The sequence below is a fragment of the Pararge aegeria genome, chromosome Z (assembly GCF_905163445.1).
Source record: "Pararge aegeria chromosome Z, ilParAegt1.1, whole genome shotgun sequence".
In the NCBI taxonomy this organism is placed as follows: domain Eukaryota; kingdom Metazoa; phylum Arthropoda; class Insecta; order Lepidoptera; family Nymphalidae; genus Pararge; species Pararge aegeria.
The window spans coordinates 19,446,946-19,466,522 of record NC_053208.1 but is presented as its reverse complement, the minus strand read 5'-3'; the positions used below and the strand labels follow the sequence as shown (position 1 = coordinate 19,466,522).

Below are 19,577 nucleotides of genomic sequence, written 5' to 3'. Positions count from 1 at the left end.
GTTAAACATGTGTTTTAGTTTCTTGTATTTTTCTTATAAATCGTTAATTGTAACAACTTATATAAAAAATGCTGTTTGTTTGTTACCAATCAATCAATTATCATGAAATTAGGTACAGAAAAAGACAAAGGGTACTTTTACTCCAAATACAAAAACAACTCGAACAAAAGGTCAACCCTCTATTAAAAATTCGAAACTTCCTCTCAATTTGAAACTCCCTACAAGTGGAGTACCTACAATCTTTTAAGGGCTTTGGCGTCATAGAATCCCCTCAAACTCCAGTAGGAATAAAAGTTTTTTCTTCAATACTATGTTTTTAGATTGGGAATTGAAATTGTCCCGTTTCTAGCAGGGTTGTTTATAATCGTCGAGGCAAAATAATCACTTCAACCAATAGTACAATCTCTGTATCAAAGTTCCGTTTAGTTCTTACTACAAAATATCTCATGAGAACCGAGATGAACACGGGTTGATTTGTAATCCGAGTCCATCCTCATATTAATCAAGTAATATAATATAAAAACTGGACGGAACATTATTCTAGCTAAAAACTATCGGTTGAAGTCTTTATTTTCGAGCCCCGTCTGTGAATAATTTATAAAACACACAGAACATGCAACCGAAGCCGCGTACAGTGAATAATTGCTTCCACCATGTAGGGAGAAATACATTTCTATTTAATTTTACCACTTTTTGCTGGTAGATACCTAATGTAAAAAAAAAAACATTTCTATAATTTTTCATATTCAATCAAAGAAAAAAGTTCGCTTATTACTTTTAAAGTTAGTAATTACCTGTAACTACGTCAGCAAACGCGAAACTTTAATTGCTTGTGTAACCCAGAACGTGCCATTAAAAATGTCGATAATAAGCCCAATGTGAATTTGGCTTTTCATCGAGTTTCACTGAGATTACAGCATTTAAGTAAAGCTCCTGTTTACTTACGATGTCCGTAATACTAGCTTTTTGTTAGTATTCACTGCTCTTTTCAGCTATAACAAACCACAGAAAACGCTGTGAAGTATTTATTAAAAAAAAGATAGTTTTCCTCTTAAGATTAAGTAGTAAAAACTATATTTTTATCTACAAACCTGTTGCGGGGGATGTTATTTAGGATAACTTATCTAGGCTTCACCATTCCCCACCTTTTTTCTTAATAAGAGAATTCTAACTAATAAAGTAAAAGTGCTATTAAATTTAAACAGTAAAATTAAGAAAATACCTCAAAAACTAGAAGTCGGTGCTGGAGACGAGTAGTTTAGCCCTCGTCCCAATTGGAATCAATTGTGTAAATTTTTTGGTTTTAAACATTATTAAAAATAATTTAAATTAATAAAATTAGTCAGATATTATAAGATTGAATACAGATTAGCAATCAGGTGCTCCGCAAATGCAGAATTTTTTGACACCAACACCATCAACACAAACCATTTAACAATACTGCACGGACACAACAGTTTTTTTTTAATGTCCTTGCCCACACTATTATCCTTAAATAATGATAGCCAAATATTGACCAATTTAAAGTGTTGAAAACAAAAAATTACTCAGTTTGCAAAGTACCATTAAATTAAAAAAAACAATTAGCCAAATAATTTAATCACTCACTTATAATATTCTTTGGTATCACTTCAAATAACTTTTATTTCCACAATTGTTTTCATAAGTGTTATTCAGTTTATTCTTTGGTATCACTTCTAATAACGTTTATTTCCACAATTGTTTTTACAAGTTTTTGTTCAGTCTATTCTTTGGTATCACTTCTAATAACTTTTATTTCCACAATTGTTCTCACAAGTTTTATTCAGTCTAATCTCCGGGATGAGATGGATTACACACAATCCAGGCGATCTTTTCTGATTTTTCTAGATTAGTTAAATATTTATGAACGATTCCAAATTCATATTCGCTCGGCGGCGAGAACTTAACACTTCTTTCGAAAACACGGACAGTGGGATATCTACCGATCTTCTTCTTCAACATGTAAAAGTGATAATCCTTACGTGTAAGTTTATCAACAATGAGTGAAGTATATTTTGAACATTCATGTTGTTTGTTGGATGTTGGGTTAATCCGGGAATTCGGCGCTTTAGGGGCCTTTTTGGTTACTTCAGCATACGTGCGTGGGCGTTTGAATGAAGCCATTAAAACTTCGTGCCAGTCTTCAGTTTCCTCGTTGGCTTCTTTATCCGGCGGAAAAAGTGAGTATGCGTAATGCATTACGCATACTGCACTCACTAGTATATTTTGTAGAACTGCTTCACCCGATGACAGACGGGGAAGTTATGAAATACAGTGTGAAACGCTGCTATATTTATTGGTTGTTGTAGGTTTACGCCGACGCATTACGAGTTGTAAACTTTTTATAACTTGACTCCTTGAGAGGCATTCTTGGATATCTGTGATAACGTAATATAATCACAGATATCCAACAATGCTTCTTATAATAATGTAATTAATTAGTTTAAATTATTTAAACGTTTAGAAACAAATTTTCTTAGTCTTAAAATATGCTGAATAACATAAGTAATAAAATAATTACACTATAAATTCTTATTAAACTGCCTCTATGGTCGACTGGTAAGCGTATTCGACTACGGATACGGGATCCTGGGTTCAATTTCCGGGTAAAGACAAAATTGTACATGGGTATTGTTTTTATGTCAAGAAATTCTTACAGATCCGGCGGTGGTTGGTAATGGCTTTGCAAGATGTAGTAATAATCGTTAAATCCCACCAATCTACATTGTAGTGACATGGTGGGTTAATCCTCTAATTCCCTCGCAGAGAGACAGGTGTATTGTGCTCAGAAGTGGGATATTAATGGTCTAAGGATGTTTTTAAGATGTAGTAATAATCGTTTAATCCCGCGAATCCACATCGGTGGGTTAATGCTCTAATTACCTCTACCATGAGAGATATTTGTACTGCGCCCAGTAGTGGTGTATTTATGTGTGTGGATGAAGATGCAATGATCATTATCGTAGACTATCTTAATACAAGTGCGTTCTATAAGCTTAAATTTCACATTGAATTTAGAGAAATTGCATGTACGTATTCAATTAGACTTGTTTGTTCAAATTTTATTTATATTTTATTTTTTAACAATTCAAACGCGGAGCATATTTATTGGAAAAGCCTTTTTCATTGTTACGGAATGAGCATAATGCTTTTTCGGCGTATGTACATTATTACTTTTGTGATCATCCGTATTCTATGAATGTGTGGAATGTACATACGTGAGGTTCCTAAAGTTAGACCCACCACGCTGCTTCCGTATAATTTGACGAGCCTTAACGGTTATTCTAATACGTTTGTGATATTTCAGCTGCAAACGGCAGAACTACATGATCGCGTCATATATGAAGTTGGTGGAAAACTACCCGCTGAGAAAAAGGAACAAGCCGTCGCCAACTATGTCCAGCGTGCCAATATAAAAAAGAACGCAGCTTTAGCTATAAAGGTCATGTATAAGAAAATTCTGGATATATTAAAAAAGGTAAACCTACCACATAATTTTTTGGTGTGAACTTATCTAACGTTTTTGCTACAGGAAAATTAAAGCGTCTCTCGATTAAGTAATTGTTGCTGCTGAACAATTGGAAACCAATAATAAAGCCTACGACCTAATAATTAACTCACCGGGGGCCGAGTTCGAATCCCAGCACGCACCTCAAACTTTTCTAAATTATGTGCATTTTTTTTAGTAACTAAAATATCACTTGATTCAGCGGTGAAGGAAAACATCGTGAGGAAACCTGCATGCCTTAGAGTTCTACATAATTTTCTTAAAGTGGTGTGGAGTCCACCAACCCGCACTGGACCAGCGTGGTGGACTACGGCCTTAACCCCTTCTCTCTGTGGTAGGAGATCCGTGCTCTGTAGTGGGCCGGTAATGGGTTGATGTGATGTCTTGTGTTAAAGTATAATAATAAACATAATGCAGATGTAAAACGTTAACTTAAAACCTACATAGTTACTGGTTATCTAGGGGTTGCCTATTGGTTTAATTTGCCTATTTTTCACCTAATTCCTAATACAATGCAAGATAAATAGAGTAACCAAACGGAAATCTCACCACGGCAATCAGTTAATGTCAATCACCAAAATGCATATGAGAATAATTGGTGAGCGAAACGAAAATCCCCCCCAAGCAATCAGTTCATGTCAAAATATTAGTCTTTTTATGAGCAGACACTCCTGTTTTGTAGGACTCATCTTACTTCACAGTCGTTTTGGAAGCTCTAAAATTGGACTGTCGAGCACAAGGCAAGTGTTTGATGGGAGCAACGGAAATGGGGCAATTGGCTATGGAGTATTTGGACGATAGGAAGTTTGAGTTTAACAAATTGGAGAAAGAAATCAAAGCGAATATGAAAGAAAGGGAAAGGACATTAAAGCTTGTTCGAAGAGAAGTAGCTTTTTTAACGGATTCATTTCCTAGTCTTATAAGGAAAGAGGTGGGTACTTTTCTTTTTATTCAATTTGGTCTAGAATGCCTACTACATATATATTTTTTTAATTATTTATGTACCAAAAACTGTGGCAATCCTTAATAAGGACCTATTCTAGCATTGAGCGTCCATAAGATAATGTTAACAAATAACATTTACAATGTAATATATAATATGTACCAGTGCCGAGCTGGCCAAGAGGCGTAAATATGAAAACCTGGATAGCAGCTTCATTTTTGTGCCTTTTGGAGTAGAGAATTTGGGACCGTGGGGTCCAGAGGCAAGAGCTCTTTTCAAAGAATTATCGAAAAGGGTTTTCGAGTCTACCGGTGATCCTAGAGCGGGCAGTTACCTTGGCCAACGAATTAGTTTGGCCATCCAAAGCGGAAATGCTGCCAGCGTCTTAGGAACTGTGCCTCGCTGCGGTGGTTTCGAGGACGTTTTAGATTTTATTTAGTTTTAAATAGTTTATTTTATATATAATTACAACACACGTGAGTATAAAATAAATTATTACACTTTTATTTTACTTAAGTTTTATCTCGTATAAAAGTTTCAATGCTAAATAAAATTGATGTCATCATTCATTTGAAACCTTTTACCGACACACGTTGGAAAAATAGGAAAATGGCCGAAAACCCATTTATCTTTACGTTCTCTATTCCTGTCAAAAACCCGACTTTAGTTTGCCCAATTCGGTTGGAATATTTGATTGAAGATGGACAGGGAACAGTGAATCCCTCGCAATCAGTCAATATTTTAGTCACTATTTTACTTATAACAATACATTGTATTCGGTCTAAGTTTTTTTTATCATAATATATAGTTCATCTTCAAAGTAAAATATCCATACTCTATCTAGTCTCGCACTCATCAGTAAACAACCCAACTTTATAATTTCAAAATTAATTTATTTCAAGTAAGCCTAGTTAATAAGCACTTTTAAAACGTCAAGTCAGTCTGTTTGTAGTGACTCTACCACCTGTTCGGAAGGCAGATTCTACCGAGCGGAGCTGGCAAGAAACTCAGCAATTTGGTCTTTTAAACATTATTTTACGGTTAACAATCTTTAGAACTGTGAGAGATGAGAACAGAGCCTGCTTCCAAGCAGCCTTGTCTTTAAGAAATTCTTTAATTTTTTAGTAGCCACGATTTATTAAATGTGTTTTAACACATTGTTAGATAATACTTTGCAACTTGATTGAAAAAGGGAAAATCATTCAAATTATTTTGAATCAAAACTTTTAAACTGGTTTACCAGGTTAAGTGGGAGATCAAATGAGACGACTTAATTTGCACGTCCCAAAATTATACTGAAAAATGGAAAAGAAATATATAGCCATCTCAGGAAAATATATAGCCGTCTCAGGAAAATATAAAGACATCTCACTAACAGTTTTTTTTTCAGCTAGAGTGTAGAGCAAATAAACTTCAAAGTTTTATTTGCTCTACGCAAACGATTGCAAAAAATTTACGAATTTTAATTTTAAATATTTTCTTTCACACTTGAAATTAGTTACCTACTTCACAAAAGTTAGTTACCATTTCTTAATCACATCTTTATACCATCATTGAAAAGGAAAACAACAAAGATTATGTAATGGAACGAAATAAAATATCTGCATCAAGTATTGTATCAAAACATAAATAAACTTTTCTCGGCAGGAATTAATTTGTCGAATCACCGATCTGAAAATCCCGTTTGTGCAATTTAATGTATCAGTTGATATTTTGTTTCAGATACAATATTATATTCCTACTGTTGTATAACCTCATATTAATGTTGTAAATGTGAAAGTGTTTATGTCTGTATATTTATTTTCTTCCTGTATGTGATGCTCAACGTCCGGAAAGATTTAAACACTATTTGTATAGAGATAGTTTGAACCTTGTAAACGGATAACTGATATTTATTCTCCTGGATATATTCCAGGAACCGTTTCCGAGAAATTTAAAATTATCATACGTTACCTTAATCATGGCTTTTCTAATTAACAAACTAAATGCGATGGCATAGTGAAAGTTTCCATACCGGGTATGTACATAGGGTGGACTTAAAAGGCGAAGAACACGAAACGTTCAGAACGCAATCGCAAAACAATAGGCGCTATCATAAGTATACATTTTAGTTACTCCTTTTACTGTTCGTTCTCAGCGCTTACATTTCGTGACGATGTATACTGGTCGTCGCTCGTTGCCCATTATGTTTACCTAGCCAGCCGGCATCGATTTGCCCTACAAGTCTAAAGCCCACTCACGGTTGATGGCCGACCGTAGTTATCCCAGCGCCAGTCCGCAACTAATCACAATAATATTGCCTTTGATTACTGGTAACGAGGCAAATATTCTAAGGTATTGAGTTCCAATCAAGAAATAAATTGTCAGTATCACGCTGAGTTATGGAATAAAATCTTCGTGATCTGTTATTCACTGGACCGATACTCTAGGTAAAAGAGGGGTAAATAATATATCTATTATGTTACGATTTTACAGGAAGCTACCAACCTCGATGATTTATATGAAGACGCGGATGCTGCTAGTCATCACTCTGTACATTGGGAACTTGCAGAGGTGATGGAGATATGCAAACGCCTACAGAAAGCTACGCTTGTATCATCCTATGATAAGATCCTACCCAGGTAATTCCATTCAACGTATTATGATCAATAATTATATACTAAAATAAACTTATTACATTTTATTAATAATCAAAATATGATTGTTTGTTAAATCTACTGGAACGAAAATGTAATATTCATACGTAGCTTGTATCAAACACAATACCCATAAATGTTTGCTTAGCGTCTAACTGAACGAGTATATAAATATGTATTTCATTAGGTTAGAAGAGCAAAAATACCAGTCAGAGCGTTTGATGACTCAACTGACTCTCAATAGCATGAAAAGAGACGCCCTGCTCGAGGACCGGAAGCATGCAATATTGATGCTAGATACGTTGAAAAACGTTGGACAGGAAAGTACTGCACAGTAAGTACAATGCATAATAAACAGATTATTCAATTGAGCAAACTGCCTGGATCATGCAAGACTAGTTAGACTAGTAGGTACAGTAGCCGAGATTCAATCAAACTTCGATTATGCGAAACTAACCTAACATTATGAATGAGAACGCCCGTGTTTCTTTTAATCCTTCACGCCACAATTTAAAATGGAGATATACATTAAATTCGTAGGCTAATTATATTCCCGGAATATGCGAAAAATTTCGCAAAACTTCCTATGACCTTTCCCTTTGCTTATTTGACCTGAAGATGTAAAGCGTGATGCTATATAGGTACTGTGGCTTGATTTTATAGTCGAACATAGGCTATACGGGAAAAGAACTCGATTCCACGCGCTATCAGCTATTGTACGCGGTTGCTGTCTCGGATAGTCACAAATTGGTAATAGCAATGCAATTAGGATTAATCGTAGTTTTTAAATAGCTTCAATCATTGTCTAACCGCCTATAGAGTCTTTGTCGTGTGGTGACGGCAGATCAGTGTAGTGACGGCAGATCAGTGTGGTGACTTAGGGAATATATGGAGCGTCCGTATACAACGGGTTCCGGGGGCGTCTAACAAAGCCAACAAGAGCGACATGCCGTGGTGGTATTAAGTTTGGGTTGCCCCGTTTAGAAGGGCGAGTCACACATAACCTCCGTCGGAGATTTTATTTTTATTATATTTTATTTTATTTATTAAGGCCCAAACAGTATACTTAATACTTAAAATTAGTACAAAGAAAATAACACATACACCAATTAAGTAGCCGCTAATAAATCTAACGAATACATTAAAATTGACAGCAAACTTATAACTTAATTATGAAACTTTAGAATATGGCCTCGAGAGAAAAAACACATATTATTGACAGATAATATAGATAAGGGAAGACCCTTATTAACAATATCCATCAAAGTGGATATGTGAAAACATAAGTAGTACTTTTACGTAGAACAATTAGAAGTTAGAATTTAGAATAAAGATGTTTTTTTAACTGAGCAAAGCAAAGTAAGATTAAATAAATCTAAATCCGAGAAATTATTATTATAGCTTTGAGTAGCTCTATAAATATAACTATTAAGAGCGTATTTTGATCTGACTAAGGGCAAATAAAATGGATTTTCGCCTAGATATAATATTTTTTGGACGAACAAAACCAATTCTACTAAGTAGTTTTGGAGTATCAATTTCATTCCATAAAATATTAAACAAAAAAACTATCACGAAGCTGTCGACGAGCCTGGTGGGGTTTCAGGCAGTCTGAAGTAAATGGATTCTGCCTGGATCCCGAAAAACGATACCTCAAGTGCTTAGTCAATTTGTTTTGCAAGTTATCTAATATATTAATATAAATATTGTGTCTCGGATTCCAAACAACAGAGCAATATTCCAATAATGGTCTAACCAAAGAATTGAAAAGAAGTATAAGAGTATTATAGTTTTCAAATTCTCTTCCAACTCTCATGACAAAACCTAATAGACGGTAAGCCCTTGAAACAGTATCCTCAATATGGGTTTTAAATGTTAATTTAGAGATCGCGAAAAAGCTTTTTCACGACGCCAAGAAAAAAAGGGAATAACATGGACAACAGGCAGCAGCGTCATAACTGCTACTACTACAATAATCTGTCCAGCGTGGTGATTATGGGCTAACTCTCGTGTTGGGAAATAACCTATAGCTAGGCTATTGATGATTCGCAGTCTACCTGAAGACAAAGGTCTTCTAACAGTGAATAGTGGTCGCTAACTATCTATACTCGGAGTATCTCTGTGACATCAAATCAGGAAGTACGAAAAAGAACTAGGGTTACCGACATAGCTACAGTACTCGTAGCAAATTGCTACACAAAACAACAGTCGTTTAAATATTGAAATAGGAGTGTTGCGTCCCAATTATATGTCCGTGAAAGCTGTTTTGAACTAAGTAAGGTTACTAGGCCATCATCATTTGCAGTAAGTGAAATATTCCTATATCAAATTATCCTAGTAGGTATGCCAAGAAAAATCATCCTCATGCAGCTACGGATTCAAATAATATTTATATTCCAATTTCATATCTCAAGTATATTGCAACGATATTGGTTTTACAATTTGTACGCCATGCAAGCAAATCAAATAGCATCCTAATAATATTATGGTGGATGGTACTTGGACTAGGGTAATCCATTCTGATACATTTGCGATCGTCTTACATTATTTACGGTTCACTGCACAGTGTCACCTGGACCGTTTACTAATATTCAATGTACAATATTACCATAATAATCAACGTATGGGCATCTAATGGCCTACATTACCTGATTGATTCGTAACTGTAGAGGTAACTAATACATAAACAGTTAATACTAATGACTGTTTTAATTAACTTAAGTACCCGATATGCAAGCATCTGGGGTCATCCTAACATTACACACTAGGGCGCGTTTGGAACCCTCGTAGCTTTAGTTTTAAGTTTACGAAAGTACAACGAATGTAGTAATGTAGTATGGTGTATTATATGAATTTATATAGAATATGCATATTGCATACAGCGGGAAGATCAGAAATTCTACACACGGTAGCGAGCAATCGCAAATATCAGCGGCACATTTGCTAATATTATTTAAATCCGCTCAGCACCCAACAGACTGCTATTAATTAGGTATCTACTCGGCAAAAGGGACTTTGTGCGACTTGGTGCTTTAACTTTATGTCACATGTGACATCTGTACTCGATATTACTATTATTTGACGCGAGGTTAATTTAAATTAGACTTTAGCTTTCTTTAATTGAACTTTATTTATTGAAAATTTTGAAACACAGTAGATTAATAAAGGCTCAACTAATTGGCGTAATAAGGAGAAATGGACTGAGATAAAGTTCGTATTGAAGGTCAGAGGATAAATTAATACACAAAAAGTGTCTTTCATTTCAAATAAAGAGTTATCCGGCGACCCAATGGATATTTAAGGAAATAATTATTGATTCGTTACATTATACAGGGGAAAAAAACGTTATATTATTTAGAAGATTATTTATACTATTGGTCGCCCAGTGATTGAAATTCGACCATAATTAATTTAAATAATGGGTTTGAACATTATTAGGGTTCTATTTTCAAAGCACTGACACTGACACTGTTGACAATTTGCGTATTTTTTCAGATAAATAGTAGTAGCAATGTTTTTTTTATTGATTTACTGTATTTATTATGCATAATCAAAAAGAAAATAGTATTCTGCACTATGTTTGTGTATTTAAAAACAAGTGTGGGAAGTTTCGTACTCCTCCGCACTTGCAATTTTTGTAAAAAGGGACACAAAGTTTTTGGTTCACGTATTAATATTTAGACTTCTCACTAAACGGCACAGTGCAAGTAAGACTTATGAGCTGACAAAGTCGTTGCCCGGGCTGTTGTCAATTTGCAGTTTGATGAAGTGTCGTTGTCAAAGTGACGTTTGCCTGCAAGTCCTTTAAGTGCAATTTAATTCTCGTTTCCAGGCACATAGTAGAGAAGAAACAGATCCGTGCCGGGCTCGCAGCAGAGGAACGGGAGGTAAGGGAGTTGACGCGTGCGTTGGATGAAAAAGGACGGCTTATCATCGAGATGAAGACTTCCTTGCAACAGATAGACCATCTGCTCTCCAGTGTTGGTAAGGGGCCATGTTGGTAATGGTGTTTTTATATACCGAAAAAGTCAGTTAATTAACATCTTTCTGTGTTTATTTCTATATGTTTGTGTCTGTTTAATCGCAGACCTCACGAATGTTTCTAGAAATAAATCGGAATCGAAAGACGGATCGGGCTGAAATTTTGCACACAGATATTACAGAGTAGCACCCGCTAAGAAAGGATTTTTTAAATTTAAACCTTTAGATGGTTGAATGGGGAATGAAAGGTTGTATAAAAATCTTCATTTATCATTTTTTTTTCATACATTAAATTTTGATGTTAGGTTTTCGATTAAAAATAAGGTAAACGTGTTTCACAATTTTTTTTGGAAAATTTGGTACCTTAACAAATTATTTGTGGGATTGTACATCACTCTACAGTTGCATTTAAATTAGACGAAATTTGAATATAGCAAAAACACTCCTTTGTAAAAGCATACAACTTTTAACAATTTTCTGTTACACGAGAACTCATTGGCGTTATTAATTGCACGCCTCATAAGCGAAGCGTTGAGGTGGGTATTACTGTCAGTTTACGCACACCGAGTGATACTCCAACTTAAAGTGTCACTTTTGTTATACTTTTTTTTATTGTGCTTTTATATCATACACAGTTTATTTGAATGCTTAAGGATATGGTAGTTTGATTTTATGTATGGTTATGCTATATGTATCTAGTATGTCATATGTATGAGTTCCAAATCAGTAAATTATACTATATTAAATTCAGTGTCAGCCGATAAGTTTCATGAGCTACAACGATTGCCTTCAAAATAAAAGTTTACTACCAGGCTTAAAGCAGTCATCATCATATTCATATCAACCCATTTCCGGCCCACTACGGCTCCCGGGTCCCCAGACAAAGTTTAGTTTAGAGTAGGTAAGTATTCCACAACGCTGGCCCAGTGCTGATTGGTGGACTTCACACGCCTTATGGAGATCTCTCAGGCATGCAGGTTTCCTACCAATGTTTTCCTTTAAAGTTGAGGCAAGTCATATTTTAATTGCTTAGAACGCACATAACTTAGAAAAGTTAGAGGTGCTTGCTGCCCCCTAAAACCGAAGCCGAAAGCTGTAAGCAGAAGCCGAAGTCCTAGCCACTAGGCTATCACCATTTCTTAAAGCAGTTTTATTTTTAAAATATTGACGTTTTATTCTAGAATTATTATAATTAGATTAGGGAGGACATAAATAAATTAATATACTACGACAATACAAACATCACAATCGAGCCCTAAAGTAAGCTTCGCATGTGTTATGGGTACTAAGGTGAATGATGAATATTTTATTGCATAATATACTTAAACACCCAGACACTGAAAAACATTCATGTGCATCACACAAACAATATCTAGTTTTGGGAATCGAGCCCACGGCCTAGGACTCAGAAAGCAGGGTCGCTGCCCGCTTAGCCAATCGGGCGTCATTGTTTGTATTATTCTGTTTCAAACAAAATGTTTAAATATAATATTCAATTATGTTTATAAAGTATTGCCAGTCGTAAACAAGTATAGACTATTCGGGATTTAGAAGAAAAATAAGCAATTTACCATTTAATGACCTACCCTGCCTTGTATTGTTTGAATATAATCACTTATTTTCACGATTTATCCACCAATAATAGCTTTTAACGATGTAAACAACTCTCTCGTTACCATGCCATGGCTTAAAATCATTATTTTGGCTCTTAATTAAAATGAACGGGTAAATTAATGTTTTCACATGATGTTGAATATTTTAAAAACATTGAACAACTTAAAATGTCTTAAAATACTTTTTTATCGTATCGGACCGAAAATGTAAGATGGTGGGTTTTAGCGGCCGGTGTAAGGAAATTAGCGTGCCTCGTTAGCACGTTTAGCAATCGGCCTCGGTCAATAGTACTTACTCGTAAGTTAATGTTTCATTAAGTTTTCATGTCGGTTGCCTCACGATGTTTGCTGTTGGAAATGACTTTATTTCCTAAACTGCATTAGAGCCTTGTGTAAATGCCACAAATAGAGTGATCGATTGCTTGTTCAAATATCGATAAGTGATATGGCTGCTTTTAATATTTTACGTGTTTTGTGCTTTTGCTATTTCTGGACTTCTAGTGGTGTACGAATAATGAAATAATAAATTATATATTAGACATTGAAATTTCTAGCCTGAGCCCTTTAACACTGAGAAGTATTAATCAATATTAAAGTGATTTTAACATACCTATATCTTGATGGATTATAATCATAAAAAAAAACGTCAACAATATTCTATACTTATAATAAAACTGTACCAGGTCAAATTATGTACATTCAAGATATTTTAAACATTTTTTGGACGGCATTCTATAACCTAAACCTGTTTTTTTTTTCGTTCGTGTCTGTCTGCCACTCTCACGGTATCTGGGCCGTTCATCATGCTTAAACTACTGAATGAAACTTTACACAATTTGAGGTCATACTACGAGGTAGGACGGAGGATCCTTTGTATTCCGAAATTCAGTTCAGTTCTTTTGCGACAGAGGATGAAAGTGTTTTACGATTTAACACTATAATTTCGTCAAATGAAATAACCGACTTAAATAATTATTTTTGTACTGGAAAGATTTTACCATTAGCTTAGTTCTGTTTAAATTTTTTAAAGATCTGATAAATGATTGGAGGCTGGACAGAACTTCTCAGCAGACAACTGCAAATCCCCTAACTCAAGGATTAACGATACTGAAACATAAAGTGTTACCACATTTATGAGAACTTCAGTGGTAGGAGTAAATAAAAAGTGTTAGAACTTTTCTTGGCATACGAAACAACTAAGAATGCGATTTCGATTCTTTTATAGTGATAGGAGCTTAGACTGATGGATACCAAGTTATCTTTCGAGCTTCTAAAGACGGGCACCCATCCATTTACTGACTTGGGTGAACGATGCTAACATAGCGTAGTATTAATATAGTATAAGTAGTATTAATATTGTCGTTAAGCCACACATTGTTAATACATTCATTTGTCAAAGTATTTCATATAGACACAACCTTATTATTAACCTTAGACATATAGAAGACAAAAAGGGAGTAGTTTGCGATTGGCAATTTTTACGTGATTGGAGGTTTCGAATAGTAGTTGATTAGAGCTCCAAAGGTAAGAACAGATATATTATTCATCCATACCTTAGCCGTTTGTTTAAATATGTTGAAATACTATCTGTACTTAATATTATATAACGTTTTGTATCTGATTTATTGGGGTAGGTGTATACTATGTAGCAGTATGGTGCGTCCCGTAATTTACGCGGGCGAAGCCGCAGGGTGTGTATGTTAGTGACTGGTGGTATATTGGTATTTGGTGTATAACTTATTTTACAGAGTTTAATGTTTGTTGTTTGTATATATAGTGATATATCTTACATTTAACTTTCCGCAAACATGTATTTTATTATTCCTCTCTGAATTAAATATATGGGACAACAAACATATAGCATAGGACAAGTTTTCTTAAATTACATTTTTTGAATAATAGCCATAATTAGAACTATATTCGTAACATAAAACGGCCAATAAAGTCATCAAAAGATAATTTTAGGCAAATTAGTGTAATAACATATCTTAAATTTGCATGCATACGATAAAATTATGCAACATTTTACCTAGTAGCGATACATTACATATGATACATTGAGCCTAGCAAACCACATTTTACTAAAGTGGTGGGCCTATCATCTAAAACTCTTGTTGTGCTCAGCAGAAAGTTGTTATTATTAATGATGATACATTAATAAAAACAATTGATTATATTTAGCAGATTTTGCTTAATAACTACGAAGTCTTTATTACGGTACATCTGTTTTTACTACTTCTGTAACTGTAACTACCTAGTCAACGCGTTGCTGTGATGAATCAAGCCGAAGGACTAAGATGCGTAATTTTTGATTTTGACACAGATGCGCCTAATATCAGACCTCAATTTAAAAGTGGGGAAGTTTAAGATAACTCTCACTTGTAATGGAATTAAAAAGTAAGCGTTACTTTTTGAAAGTTCATGAACATTAAGCTGGGTCTTAGGTGTTAATCCCTGTATGACTTTAATTACAATCAGTATGAAGTTATTCCTCATACATATTTTTTATTCTGCCTCAGGTGCGCCAAATGTCAGACCTCAATACAAAGGTACTCCAACAGCTTTAAAATATGCAATCGAGGACCTAATACAACCCGTACCCGAACTTGAAGATGACTGTAAGTATAAAATATATCAAGTTATTGGATGCAAACACGACCTCACTGCCTCAGCGATGTGGTCTGAAATAATTATATAGGTATAAGTCTAAGATGGTAATGAGCTCACCTGTTAGGGGTATGTACTATGGCAGTTATATTAAACCCATATCCCTATAAGGTTTCTACGCGACATCGTACCAGAAAGAAATAAATAAATACTACGATAATACACACATCGCCATCTAGCCCCAAAGTAAGCGGAGCAGGTGTTTCTGGTACTGAGATAATTGATGAATATTTTTATGTATAATTTACATAAATACGTTTAATATAGAGATAAACATACACTGAAAAACATCAATGTTCATCACACAAACATTTTTCAGTTGTGGGATTCGAACCAACGTCCTTGGGCTCAGAAAGCAAGGTCACTGCCCACGGCGGCAGTCGGCCGTCACAGAAAGCTAAAATTGCTTGGCGGCACGTTTTTGTTGGTATTTAAAATTTCTGAGTTTACTCTTGTCTGGTCTTGTGGGAAGGCATCGGTCGTGGCTAATTACCGACCAACCGTCAAAGATATGCAGCCAAGCGATTTAATGTTCCGGTACGATCAGTGGCGTGCATAGAGGGTATGCACAGGGTATGCAGATTATATAAAATCATAAAAATCTCCAGTACAAGTTATAAATACTTAAGGGTAGGCTTTTTATAACACTTAGAATGCCTATCATTGAGTTTTTTATTACTCGTACTGGAGATTTTTATGATTTTATATAATCTGCATACCCTGTGCATACTCTCTATGCACGCCACTGGGTACGATGCCTCTTAGGTTTGACCGATTAGAGGTACGTTATTAATTTAACTTCCATACTCCGCTCCGCTACCATCTTAGCCTACACGATTTACTACCAGGTTAGATATCAGTCAAAGGCTAATTTGTATATGGATAATAAAAAGCAAGCCTTCATTGTTAAAGTTCATAAACATATAGTTCAATTTAAAATGATAAGCTGAATCTGCATGAATTTATAACATCTTTCGGCTCTCGCTTCGTATTTCTAGTATTTTTAAATGTCGTTTGTCGTACTTTAATAGCTCAGTGTGAGAAATTACTAATACTAAAAAAAGGTTAAATTTTTAAGATAATCTGTTAGGAAAAGGCCTTGTAAGCAACATCAAGACTACTTTAATAAAAATAAAGCATGTCTTCCGAAGTAAAAGGTAAATGTAGTCACAATACAAAGTTTTTATTTTATTCTGGCTTTACGAAATCAATTTGTTATAAACATAAACCTTAAAACAAGAGCTAGAAAAAAAACTGGCTGAACTTGCTAATGGATAGTCAGGAGAAAGAATTTGGCCTTTGATATTTAATATACACAGTTGCTTGCAAGATATAGTATTTTAATAACACTTTGGGCACAGAGTTGCGTGTCAAAGATTTTACAAATTGTACTTGACTGGCTATTTATTATCTTTTTAGCTAAATTCAAAGTCAAATATTTCTGTATTCAAATAGGCACATAGATGACACTTAAACTAAGGGTTCCAAACGCGCCCTGGCCCTGGTTTAGCACAATCTTTGAACTTTTTAACAGACATCTTCATAATTCAACCGGTAGTTAAAGGAAATTGTATACCTTTAAATGAATTATTTATTTTATGTTGTGTAGTGTATATTGCACTGTAAGTTTATTTTTGCTTTTAATGTTCAAATTAAATTAAATGTTTGTTTCTCATTTTTTTATTCACTATATTGCACAAGAAAAAAAACGGTTTACACCGGTTTACTCTTCAGACCGGAGCACAGAATTGCAACACAACTACTTGGGGCAGAAATAAACATGGCGGTAGAACTTCCCCGGATGAACTCTGTCACAAAATGCCCTACTACTGCAATAACTTTAACATCTTCATATTTATCTCTCAATGACTCTCTCTCGGACCCATTTTATAGATTCACCAAACGTTCTTTTCTGCAACACGAAAACAGTGTGTCGTGTTGGAAAAAAGGATGGTATATCAGCAGCGTTACCCCATAGTAAAATTCCATATTGTGATAAAATGCTGTGAAAGTAACTAAATTAAACTAGCCTAGAAGTTTCTATGTCTGAGCTAAGATATTACTCTTTATATTGAGAAAAATTGTTGATAAATAATACAAATCACAGGAAACTGAATTGCAAATATAAATTCTTAAAATGTCTAGCGCTTACTCAGCTTGAATTTTTTACCCAAGTGATAATAACTGTTTCATATATTCTTGATATGTTACATCAGAATAGACAGCACCACACGAGAGGTGTCACCAAAAAAGAGCCAGAAATTAGAAGACCTAATTTAACGAAATCTAAATTTATTATCAAAGACTAGTTTTGTCACAATAAGAGACTAAATAAATGACAAGTTTTTCATATTCAGATTCAAATTTTAACTTCAAATTTCACTAGTTTATTATCGAAAATGAAAACATATTGAAAATCGCTAAGGTGTTCGATTTTATTGCAAACTAGTTTATATACCTACGTTTGATATATCAATTTGATTGTTAGTCAGATCGCCCGCTGTCAATGTGATGATGAATATTCATCAACTAATTGGTTTTACGAAATTAGATACAACAATAGCATAGTCCCGTGACTCTGGTCTGGTTGAAATCATTGTAACGTGACTCTATTGTTCATGTTTGCTAACTAGTAACTATTGTATTAAATGCATCGTAGAACACGATAGTCACACTTCAACACCACCAGATAGGTGTCTTAACCTTCTTAAGAGAGTGTCATGACCGGATTTGATTACAGAACTTTGCAAAACAAATCGCATACGTAAATACTTCGTAGCTGTTCCGTGCAGTTACAATTTTTAGTTCTTTAAATAAATTTAACCAAAATAATCAGCAACACCGACGTGCTATGTAATATTTTACTTATACCTATTTTTTATTTTATTTTTTTAGAAAATTAACTAACAGAACCCTAAAAAATTATGTGAATTTCACAGGTGCCTTAATAATAATAATAATTCAATTTCATACAAATCGCGAAAATGGCGATTTGTATTAATAAAAAAAAAGTTGAAATAAAAGGTCTCTGGGTTATTTGAATGTCGGTAATAATAATTGTATATCTACTACATTTTTAAACAGACGGCTGACAGAGGATGACATAATTTTCCGGCGAAACCAACCTGCGAGCTAAAGGTGAATCAATTTGCCTTAGGGTGCCATTTTCATTGACCGATCGGAGAGGTATACGAGGTCAGGGAGATAACTAATAAAGCATGCCAATCGATTGCGGCTGGTGAATTTTGCCCCACACCTTGTGTCGCTGAAGAATAATTTAAAATTTGTCGAATTCCCAGGGCATACTACAAATCCTGATAAGGTTTTTTTCACCTTACTCTCTTCTTACCTCATAACTTTCTGAAGTATCTTGTCTAATGATGGAAATCTTTACACAAGTTTAACAAGTATTTTTAGGTGGTTATAAAAAGCCAACAAGTGCCAATCAGACAAGCGTGCCAAATGTTCTGTATCTTGAAAACTTATTATTATTCGGACGGAACCTCATAACTAAGTTAGTTTGTAATTGTTAAAGGGTCTACATGTGTTCGCGATTATTATGATATTATGATGTGATAAAAATCAAGCATTATCTATAATTAATCCATATTTTATTATATTTAAGTTTACTGCGGCCAAAGTAACAATAAAATGGCTCGCTTTTTTGATCTATTAGGTGCTTAAGTTATTTTGAAGATATTTTTGTTATTTTAGAAGCAGTCAATATTACTTGACGTTTAACTAGATAGCAAATATCACAATCTTGATATGAATTTCGCTATGTCTAAGAATTTAACGAAATTCCTGACTTCGTAATATTCCCGCGATATATATAGTCCGGCTTATGTCAGCTGCACACTCTTCTGTTTGTTGTTTATTGTTATAAGGTACACAAAACAGGTGATAACTAAAAGTAGATCTAAATATAAGTAATAAAAACTTTTGTTCTAACCTACAACAACACACAACTTGGAATTAAATTAAACAAAAAGTAAAGATAACAAGAGTTGAAACGAAAATAGAAAGAAACACTTACAAAATAATATATATATATATATATAATTTCCCTACAAATTATGTGGAATAGTGCTTCATTATTTGATTTTTAAAAATATTTATCCTTATATTTAATTGAGTCGGGTCTTTTGCTGTGTAGCAATCTTATTATTGTGCAATGTAAATGTGCCCTTGTGAAAGTAATTACGGCC

The 19,577-nt window shown here is 34.3% G+C and overlaps 1 protein-coding gene across 1 annotated transcript in view; it reads left to right on the top strand.

Moving 5' to 3' along the window:
• Window positions 1–19,577, top strand: part of LOC120636064 — a 39,487-nt gene that overhangs the window by 8,294 nt on the left and 11,616 nt on the right. The window contains exons 4-9 of the mRNA XM_039907339.1: window positions 3,329–3,499; window positions 4,212–4,460; window positions 6,948–7,093; window positions 7,296–7,442; window positions 10,941–11,092; window positions 15,222–15,320. Coding sequence (XP_039763273.1) covers window positions 3,329–3,499; window positions 4,212–4,460; window positions 6,948–7,093; window positions 7,296–7,442; window positions 10,941–11,092; window positions 15,222–15,320 — 964 coding nt within the window. The remainder of the gene's footprint in view (window positions 1–3,328; window positions 3,500–4,211; window positions 4,461–6,947; window positions 7,094–7,295; window positions 7,443–10,940; window positions 11,093–15,221; window positions 15,321–19,577) is intronic.